The 11623-nt window shown below is 42.4% G+C and overlaps 1 protein-coding gene across 1 annotated transcript in view; it reads left to right on the forward strand.

Moving 5' to 3' along the window:
• Nucleotides 1-10515, forward strand: part of dgkd (diacylglycerol kinase delta) — a 160752-nt gene extending 150237 nt beyond the window's left edge. The window contains exons 29-31 of the mRNA XM_084330329.1: nt 1353-1483; nt 6694-6793; nt 7953-10515. Of these exons, the coding sequence (XP_084186455.1) occupies nt 1353-1483; nt 6694-6783 (221 nt within the window). The 3' untranslated portion in view covers nt 6784-6793; nt 7953-10515. The remainder of the gene's footprint in view (nt 1-1352; nt 1484-6693; nt 6794-7952) is intronic.
• The last annotated feature ends 1108 nt before the right edge of the window (nt 10516-11623 follow it).

The raw sequence follows: 11623 nt of genomic DNA on the forward strand, positions 1-11623 counted from the left end.
ATATTATACTGTATCACTGCCTGGTAAGATATTATACTGTATCACTGCCTGGTAAGATATTATACTGTATCACTGCCTGGTAAGATATTATACTGTATCACTGCCTGGTAAGATATGATACTGTATCACTGCCTGGTAAGATATGATACTGTATCATATGATACTGTATCACTGCCTGGTAAGATATTATACTGTATCACTGCCTGGTAAGATATTATACTGTATCACTGCCTGGTAAGATATTATACTGTATCACTGCCTGGTAAGATATGATACTGTATCACTGCCTGGTAAGATATTATACTGTATCACTGCCTGGTAAGATATTATACTGTATCACTGCCTGGTAAGATATGATACTGTATCACTGCCTGGTAAGATATGATACTGTATCATATGATACTGTATCACTGCCTGGTAAGATATTATACTGTATCACTGCCTGGTAAGATATTATACTGTATCACTGCCTGGTAAGATATGATACTGTATCACTGCCTGGTAAGACATGATACTCTCTTCCTCTAGTCTCCTCTCCACTCTTCTCCTCCTCTTCTCTCATCTCTTCTCATCTCTCTCCTCTCCTTTCATCTCCTCTTCTCTCCTCTCTTCTCATCTCTCCTCATCTCCTCTCCTCTCTTCTTCTCTCCTCTCACCTTCTTCTCTCCTTCCTCCTCTTCTCTCTTCTCCTATCTTCTCATCTATCCTCCTCTCCTCTCATCTATTCTTCTCTCCTCTCCCCTCTTCTCATATATCCTCTCTTCTTCTCATCTCTTCTCCTCTTCTTCTTTCCTCTCTTCTCCCCTCCTCTCTACTTCTCTCCTACTCTCCTCTCTTATCTCTCCACGTGACTGTATTTCACTCACACTCAGCCTTTTCACCAACAATATAACTGATGAGCACTGGATGTAAATGATTTGGGTTTGAATTTGAATTGAATTTCACTTGCAGAGATCAGCCACTCTGGGTAAATCGGGTTCAGCCATTTCCTGAAAGCTCCATAGTCTTCCACATGCCACCCAACGACCTAATCTGATTGGCTGAAAGCAATGTCTCTAATTGGCTGAGTACTCCCAACTCCCGGTCGCGTGTGTAGTACACGAGATGGTCCTGTGGTAGACTATGGTGTCTCTCTGCTCTAGTCAAAAGTTCTCTGGTTTTCATTGATTTAGCTTGAATAGTGATTAAATACATTCATATTCTATACATTCATTGTCTATACATATGAACAGTTTATAGTATTTTAAGTTTAAGACTAAAATGAAAGAGTACATTTGGACTAGAGCTTGGTGGGTGTTTCTGTGGTGTGGTGGGGGTTTCCTGTCTGTCTCAATCACTTCCTGTGGTCACAGTTTACCAGTGGGGCACGGAGGAGGTGGGGGCGTGGCTGGAGCTCGTCTGTCTCCAGGAGTACAAGGACATCTTTATTGGGCACGACGTCCGCGGCGCTGAGCTGCTGCAGCTGGAGAGGCGGGACCTGAAGGTAGCACTCGACTCTCATTGGCCGCTATGTGTGTCAACCTCACTTTCCATTCAGTCAAATTGAACCCTCACACTGAAGAACCACTGAAGTAACTCTGCTTAAAAGCATTTTCGGACGGCTCATGTGTTTGCAGTTAAGATAAGATAAGATAAGATATTCCTTTATTGATCCCTTTGGGGAAATTCCGGCATCATAGCAGCATGGGGGAGGGGAGGTACAGGTAGTAGAAAACATACAGGTACAGGTTACAGAATTATAGTACAGTGGAGAAGTAAAAATGTAAATAGAATAAAAAGGCAGTGTAAACAATATACAATATAATTAACTCTGGATATGCGCATATGGGCAACAAGGTGCGAGATGAGGGTAGTCAATATAGTCACAATATATAATCTAATAATCTAAATCTAATCTAATATATAATAATAAAAAAAAACGAAATGCTAAATATATGCAATATATAATCTAATAATCCAATCATCTAAATCTAATCTAATAATCTAAAAATGCAAAATGCTAAAATACTAAATGCTAAATATATGCTCTGATGAAGTATACCGTGTTAAGTTGTTAAATTGTTAACTTGTTGAAACAGTTGTTAAATCAATCCAAAACACTTGTGTGTGTGATTTAGGCTGCGGTTACATTATAGCCAAAACGATTTCGTTTTATTTAGCTTTTCAGAACGCTGTGTATTGGCAGGCAAGTTAGATGTTGTTTGTCTCGTGAGCACAGAGTGATGTATATACATGTAGTACAATGCCAAAGCAGTAGGTGGCGATGTAGTTCAAAGATGAAGGCCATTTTCAACCAATCAGAAAGGTTGAACGCGTCACTACACTTCCTGCTCAAAATCAGAAACCACCATCTTTAAATACCTCGCGTGAGCCATTTAGCAACATAGCATTTATTTTTCAGCAAGAAACAAAGTGCAATAAAAGTGCAATAAGCAAAAACTGATACATTCACTGTGTGTTCTGCCTCATTTGTTGATAAAACAAAACCAACATCAACACAATTTACCACCAAGAGCGGAGAGTTTAGTCTCACAAAAATATCTCTGATGTTGTTAGCTACATGCTAATGTGATTGGCGTTTTCCATGTATATAGTTAGCATCGAGGCCATCGTACATTAACGTAGTAATGTTAACGCTAGTAGAAATGGATGAAAACGTTATTGAACAGATTGCAGAATGGGTACAATACAATACGGCTCAATACAAACAATTGTTAAGGGGATGCAGACTGTTGTAGTTTGGACTGGGCTCCTTATAACAATAACTTGACAACACATTCTCGAAGACACTCTGATGTCACGAGACCGCCGCCATCTTGGTATGAGGGTAACAAACGGATTTCTACCATCAAATGCATGCACTGAGCTCCGTTTTTATTACATGTTTTATCACATTCTTGTTCATTTCATAACATTTTCATACGATTTGTTTTGAAAATATTGAGGCCAACATGGCATTTCACTATTTCGAAAGCCTTTCTGGTGATTTTAAGGTGAGATATGAGTCAAAGAAGCTCCCCCTGATGCCTCTGGTGTTGTGGTCGTGGTAGCTACATGCTGAGCTAACGTTAATTACATCATATCGAACCGATAGGAGCTTATCTTATCTAATCTTATATGGTGGTACCACGTGTGCCACTACCCGATCAAACATCCACGTAAGATTAGATAAGATAAGCTCCTATCGGTTCGATATGATATAATTAACGTTAGCTCAGCATGTAGCTATTTGTCTAAGTTAACATAGCTAACGTTAGCTGCCAGACACTTTTTCCTCCGTGATGGTATAAAACTTGCGATTTGGATTTCTGTTTTTGTCATTAGTACAACACGTAACACAGCAGCTCTTTGGCATTGTGAAGGACTGAAGAAAATTCCGCTTGATTGTCTTTAATTTGCCGCTTTAACGATCCGTTTCTCCACTAAATGAAGCATACCCAATGTACCAGGCGGGACAGTTTCCCCCCACGCTGCAGTTGCGTAGCAACAACAGACAGATTCTGTTAGATTCTGATCAATCGGCCAGTATCACGTCTTCTTGTGTTATCACCTCTCCATCCACTCCCTCTGTGTTGTGTACTTTTAATGATCCCGACGTCTCATATACTGGCTGTACAATCCTTATCTCTCCCCGTTAGTGCAAACCGCCACCATAATGTTTCACCACCTTCGTAAGAATTCGACACCTTGACAGCATACCTTTCTTGAAAGAGCGTTGTTTATTGATATAAACAGAAGCCTCAGCCCAGATGTTATCAGATTGTATTTTCATTGCTATCGTCTCTGCTGTTATTCAGTCCAATGGTGGCTCAGGCCTTGTCTAGCCAGAACCCTTCCGAAGCTAATGATGATGTGTCATCCCCCCCCCCACCGGCGAGGGTGAGAGGGATGAGAGTCTCTGATGATTTCTTCCCTCTTAGTCTCAGTCAGATTGTAGTCTGCCCCTACCCGGAACCACTGTTCGATATATAGATCTTCGTCATAGCAACGACGGCCCGCCCCTCTTCTGGTTGTCAGGTGCCGCTGCCATGACAACCGCGTTTAACAACTTGCCACGGATTTATCCGTGCTTCTGTCCACAATGGGTGGAATCGAAACACGGATATATATACGTTGTTCATCCCCATTGTGTTAACTATGAATGAACACTTCATATTTTTTGATTATAAAGTTTGAAAACATTGGGCCTCATGCATGAAGCGATATAAGAACAGATTTCGTTCTCTCAGGCAAGACCAAATTCTAAGAGTGGTCGAGAGCACTCTTACCAGATAAGAAACTCTTACCAAAAATAAAATAAAAAAGCATACCATTGGTTAATTGCCCCCAAATATGACTTTAAAAATACAGAACTTTTCAATAATAATAATTATTATTATTATAACTTATTGCGTGCGTTCTGTCTGAAATGGATTATATATTGCTGTTAGAACAGTTATGTTCTGGCTGCCCAGGCCATTGATTGATTGAAGATTTTATTAACAGATTGCAGAATGGGTACACAGTACAGCTCAATACACACAATTGTTAAGGGGAGGCAGACCAGAGAAATACTTTCGTCTTGTTTACATCAGGGTCCCCCATTTTCAATTCATAATGACATTTATGACATACACAACATACAGATATACAGATATATATCATGACATTTATGACATGACATACAGATATGCAGTACTGTATATGTAGCATAGAACGCATATTTAGAGATCGTCTATATCAGTGGTTCCCAAACTTCTGTTTTATGCGGACCACTAGATTATTATCAAGAACATTTGCGGACCATCTCTTATGCAAACAGTAAACGATAAATAAACAAACAACTGACTTTGACCCACGTCGCGGGCACTGCGTTCCGTTCTCAGAATGGATTTGAGAGAGATGTGTCATCCAGTCTGACTTGGAGCATGCACTGTACTATGCGCACTGCCAGTCATCAGGCTATATATGCAGAGATATTCAGACTCTATATCTATTTGCAGAGCCAGATGAGTGGCAACCTGTGCGATTGGCTCTTGACAACGCACAGTCGTTCAGTATTGACAAAGCCTACAGTACTTTGCTGGAACGATTCATTTTGCACGTACTGTATACAGTACGTGTGTATGCGCGCAATGCGGGAGGTAGCCAGAAGCGTGCAACTAGCCAACTACTATTATATTACTACTATATTAATACAGTCTATTCCACTATATAGCTATAGGTGCTGTATGATGACAATACATTTGATTCCTATCTAATTTTGATCCAACGCTTGAATACGGCCGGGGGATCCGCTCATATACAATGCAGACCCACGGCTCTCGTATTATAATGAGCCCGCGAGGCGTGTCTCTGTATGCAAATGACTTGCGCGAGAACGCGCATCCAGTTTAGAATGAGTGGGATTCACCATTCAAAAAACCTGGGTAAGAACAGATTTGGACTTTAAGAACGACTTGATGAATGTGGCGGTGGCTTTTCTTATTGTTCTCTGAACAGACAGGTAAGCAAGAATATAAGAAAAATAATAAGAGAGTATTGTTGAATGAGGCCCATTGTTCCTCTGAAAACGTAGAGTTATATGGTACTCAATTAATGAAGGAGATAAACTCCCAAATTCAAATATTAAATTGATTTGATTTTCCGGCAATATATCTGTGCAGCCCTAGTTGCCATATTCAACCTGTCAAGAAATTATTAAGAATGAATGTTAAGTCATCAGCAAATCAATTGCAGTTTCATCTTTTGAAGTGACTGAATGGAAGTGCCTTGACCCCAGCTCTGAAATTCACCTTGGAGATCAAGAACTATCTATCTATCTATCTATCTATCTATCTATCTATCTATCTATCTATCTATCTATCTATCTATCTATCTATCTATCTATCTATCTATCTATCTATCTATCTATCTATCTATCTATCTATCTATCTATCTATCTATCTATCTATCTATCTATCTATCTATCTATCTATCTATCTATCTATCTATCTATCTATCTATCTATCTATCTATCTATCTATCTATCTATCTATCTATCTCTATCTATCTATCTATCTATCTATCTATCTATCTATCTATCTATCTATCTATCTATCTATCTATCTATCTATCTATCTATCTATTCATTTATTCATTTATTTATCCATCTGTTCTATTATTTATTTTTATTTTATTTATTATTTTATTTATTTACAGCAAGGCCAACTGTAGTGGAAGCCAGACTGTTTAAATCCCTCCATTCTGATCCATTCTGATTGAACTTGATATATATATTGTATTTTACATTATTGAAGCTCCAACATAATCATAGAACTAGATGACAAAGTAATACATCAGCAGACCTGCCAACCTATATGCGTTTTGTGTAGTAGGTACGTCATTTAACATCAAAGTAAGCTGGTATGTGTACCTTTTACTACATGAAAATCTGGTGAGTTTGACCAGTTGTGCAGTAACGTTACTCAGGTCTACACTAGTGATAATGTCAGATGAATATAGAAGGGAAAAGGAAGGATATATTTTCTGTACAATGAGCCCCTTGATAGATACTGTGTGGTCGAGCTGTTCTGAAAGTATGTTTGTGCGTGTGTGTTTATTTGTGTGTGTGTGCATGTGCGTGTGTGTGTGTGTGTGTGTGTGTGTGTGTGTGTGTGTGTGTGTGTGTGTGTGTGTGTGTGTGTGTGCGCGTGTGCGTGTGTGTGTGTGCAGGACTTGGGGGTGACGAAGGTTGGTCATATGAAGCGGATTCTTCAGGGTATCAGGGAGCTCAACAGGAACAGCTCCGCCAGCGAGGCTTAGCCTCATCAAGGTAATATATTTATACAAATACATCTATATATTGTAAAAAATACTGCCTCATCAAGGTCATATATTTATACAAATACATCTATATATTGTAAAAAATACTGCCTCATCAAGGTAATATATTTATACAAATACATCTATATATTGTAAAAAATACTGCCTCATCAAGGTCATATATTTATTATACAAATACATCTATATTATAAAAAATACAAAATACTGCCTCATCAAGGTAATATTTATACAAATACATCTAAGTATTATAAAAAATACAAAATACTGCCTCATCAAGGTAATATTTATACAAATACATATATATTATAAAAAATACTGCATCATCAAGGTAATAATTATACAAATGAATCAATAGGTAGAAACATAGCTGCACCTGGGCCCATGGAGTTTGGGGGGCCCAGAGAAACACCTCTGTAAATAGTAAATGGCTGCTTTTTTATATAGCGCTTTTATCCAAAGCACTTTACAATTTGTTACTCACATTTGAACCATTCACTCACACATTCACACCGACGGCGGAGGCAACCATGCAAGGTGCCAACCTGCTCATCGGGAGCAATTAGGGGTTAAGTGTCTTGCTCAAGAACACATCGACACGCTGCCCGGGAGGAGCGAGAATCGAACCGGGAGCCTCCTGGTTGCCAGACGACTGCTCTACCTCCTGAGCCACTGTCGCACCTCTGTCGAGAGGAAACGTGTAAGCTGTGAGGGTCTTCATGCCCCAAAGGTTTCTACTGATGGAAATCAACAATGAGATCATGAATGAATGAGAGTGATGATCCCAGACAGTACATAATTGATCTGCCATCACATTTATTTGATTTCTTTGTCATTTCTTTATTTGTATTTTTAATTTGTTTACAGAACAAACAAAAACAACACTTATCAAAAAGAAAAATAAATAAATAAATAAAACGTTCCATCTAAACTACACAAAGTCTCACCAACTATCTCTGCCACCTCTTCTCACCTGCCACCACATTGAAATCAACTTGTTATTATTGTTCCAAAGCTTCCATAGCTGCCGTTTTATTCCTTTTGATCACAAGTGCTCAAGATCAAGGAAAATGCTAGATTAGGATGTTATCAAGAAAATCCCGTTTTAAACGTCTACCTGATTCTAAATGACCTGTTCTCTGTTCTCCTAGGGTTGGATCTGTGCTCGCTGCCTGCCTCTGCTGCTGTCGACCCACCCCGCCGTCTGACATGACCTCTGACCTCCTCCCGACCCAGAATAACCACAGCTCCCAGGCCTGAGCACCAGCCAAGGTCCTTGCAGACGACGACCAGCGCAGAGAAGTCCAGTTCCCCCTCTTGGACAGCGGCTTGGTGACATCGGCGCCTGACTCGGACCGAGCTGTTTGTGACTCAGAGCAGTTCAGCAGATAAAAAAGCGACACGCAGGAAGCGATCCAGCGTCTTTACGTCCACGTCGGTCCACTGAGTGCTTTACTTTACACAGAACTCACCTCGCCCCGACCGTAGTGGGCCTCGTACCCAGTGAGCGGGAACCAAACACGAGCCAGCAGAACCCGGGGAAGGTAACGGACAGAAACCGCCCGATCGGACCACACAGAAGTGCCTTCTCACCCCCCCGACCGCCGGCCAATCGGCATTTCCAGGAGAGCGGGCGGCGGCTGGGGTTCAGAGCCAAACATGTATCTACCTGCACAGGAGGCCAGAAAGGGCTTAGGACTTTGTATTAGCATAGAGGGCTGGAGACAGAACCAGGGACGGGAAGAGTTTGGCCCGGCGTTTTGCACCGTGGCTGCCATCTTTCTGCCTCTTGTCTAGAACGTGTTAAAGATACGTTAAGAGGACGGGACGAGGCCCAGATGTTTAGTCCTGGGAGACCGCGCTACCTCTTCACAGCTCAACTGGCCTCCCAGTGATAAAGGGGTCAGCGAGGGGTCAGAGTAATAAGAGGCTTTGCACGAAACGTTTGTGTAGTTTCTCTTTCTTCCAACACGGCGGCCTGTGACCACTGGTGGAGCAGGTGAAAACACTGGAGAAGCTGATCCACTACCACTTGTCTACAAGATCCAGTAATAAGACACAGATTTATTCAATCGTTTTGTTAATATATTTTTCGTATATCAACACATAACAATCGCTGTCTCTTCCGACATGGAGGACAAAGGGGCATTCTAAACATTCCGCGAAAGGCCTCTATTGTGGAGCCGTCCGTAGTGTCGTCATTAGTGGGACGCCCAGCGTTCTAGAGATGCAAGCCGGCACGGAGTCGCCTAGCACCGGCCAGCGGAGCCGTTCCGTGCTGGTGCCAACATGGCAGGGGGGCCGAACTCTCCGGTCCGTCTGTGTCTCTCGTGGAGGAAGAGGAGGAGAGAAGCGCAGCCATCCTGGAGGAGCAGGGAGCAGGGCTGTCGTGGCGGGTCTCGTGTCCATACTGGAGGATGTTGAGAGGTGTTAAAAACCTCACAGTGGAATCTTAACGTTCCTTTTTCCTCGCGGTCATTTCTACGGAGAAAATCAAGTGAGCGACGTCAGATTCCATTCGGAAAACTGTGACTCGCCTAACAGATGCTCCACAGACTGATCCTGTGTGACGTCACGGGCCGTCACGGGCCGTCACGGAGACACGGCACTGAGCCCTGAAGAGCTACGTCTTACTGCCAACCCCTCCTGTCTCCTCTAACCGCAAACAATCACCTCATATATAGGCAGTGGTCAGGTAACACATTTACCATATAACAGCTGTTTGAGCTGCTCCCAAATGCACCAGAAGCCTACTGTATCTCACCGCCAACCTCTCCGCCCACCTGATCCACGGACCAGCGCCAGGCTCCGCTGGCCCCAGGACCGGACCAAGATGATGCAGTAGAACCTTTAAACTGTTTTTATATATATATAAATATATATACTATATATATATATACTATATATATATATATAGTATATATAATATGTTTTAGAAGCTTTAGAGACGGTAGAGATAAGATGTTTTCACGTGTGCCATTCAAGTCCCCATCAGACTGAAAGCGAACGTTCGCTAGGATGCAAAATGTCCACTGGGACACAGTGGGGGGAGCGGAGGGACGGCTGGTCATCTGAGGGACACTTCCTGTACGGATGAAGTGAAGTGATGATCAGCGCCAATAGATTCATCTTCTTTCCACTGACTGGATCAAGGAAACAGAGCTCATATTGAGGACTTAGTTTTGTACTGAGAGATACATATTTATTTCTTATATGCATTATAGTCCATACCCCCCCCCCCCCCCCCCTCAGAGTTTAGTGTTGTCTTTGATATAGGATGTGGTTTAATATGACGTGGGACGCCAGGAGACGCGTTCCCAAAAGAAGCAGATGTTTTTTGTCGTAAAAGTCTGCGCTATGAAGATACGCAGCGACAATCAATCAATCAATCAATCACTTGACTGAATCAAATCAACCAACAGTGTTTTCCAGATTTTATTGCGTCTGTCTGGACGTTGTTTTTCCAGATTGTATTGCATCTGTCTGGACGTTGTTTTTCCAGATTGTATTGCATCTGTCTGGACGTTGTCTTTCTTCTTTCTTCTTCACTCTTTCTGTGTCTTTTCTCCCGTTGTTGCCCGTCTGTTGACTTTAGTTGTTAATGTCGCCTGTTGATACGAGTGTCGGGTACCTAGCTTGACGAGTGTCGGGTACCTAGCTTGACGAGTGTCGGGTACCTAGCTTGACGAGTGTCGGGTACCTAGCTTGACGAGTGTCGGGTACCTAGCTTGACGAGTGTCGGGTACCTAGCTTGACGAGTGTCGGGTACCTAGCTTGACGAGTGTCGGGTACCTAGCTTGACGAGTGTCGGGTACCTAGCTTGACGAGTGTCGGGTACCTAGCTTGACGAGTGTCGGGTACCTAGCTTGACGAGTGTCGGGTACCTAGCTTGACGAGTGTCGGGTACCTAGCTTGATGAGTCTCGGGTACCTAGCTTGAGGAGTGTCGGGTACCTAGCTTGACGAGTGTCGGGTACCTAGCTTGACGAGTGTCGGATACCTAGCCTGACGAGTCTCGAGTACCTAGCTTGACGAGTGTCGGGCACCTCGCTTGACGGACCGCCATTTTTCTTGATGAATACGATGACCTCAACCGTGATGTTGTTCAATTCACTCTAAATGTTGTCAATTTGTGACGTGGATTTCCTTTTAAAAAATCTCAATTCTTATAGTGGATTTCCTTTCGAATTAGAATATTGACACAAGAAGATTGTCCTTTTCACACTTGTTAAGAAATAATAAGAGTGAGTGCTGCATCGTTAACAAATGTATTTCAGTTCCTCTCTTTGTGATTTGAACGGCCCGAGTTGAACGTGGACCCCAGCAGCCTCCATGTTGGGAGCGTCAGAGACCCACTGTGATGATGATGCTGTATTAGCATATGCCAAACTTAAAACAATGCCTTACTAGTTCGTGACAACTTGGAACTGAGATGTTTTCCACCTGAGGAGAGGACAGTGATGTCATGAGAGGCTAAACGTGGAGGAGGTACAACACCCTCCACAGTCTGGTGACATCATTGAACCCTCCTAGCGTACCTGTCTATAGACACCTTTTTTTCTTTTTACAAAAGTGTGCACGAGTTGAACTCGTAGAATCGGCTCTCAAAATGTGAAACCGGCACCTAATCTAGTGGTGTCTCCGCTGTTCTCATTCTCTGCCGTAGTGAGCGTTAGTGCTGAGTCAGGATCTGGTGTTTAAGGTCCTCACACTCCTGGTTAGACCACTGTCTTTCTCTGGGAGAGACATTCTGGACAACAGCGCTTTGACTAGGCAAAGGTAGAGCCAACGACGTCGTCTGGTTTGATCCGGACTGTCCCCAG

Source organism: Notolepis coatsorum, assembly GCF_963971535.1.
Source record: "Notolepis coatsorum genome assembly, chromosome: 1".
Lineage (NCBI taxonomy): Eukaryota > Metazoa > Chordata > Actinopteri > Aulopiformes > Paralepididae > Notolepis > Notolepis coatsorum.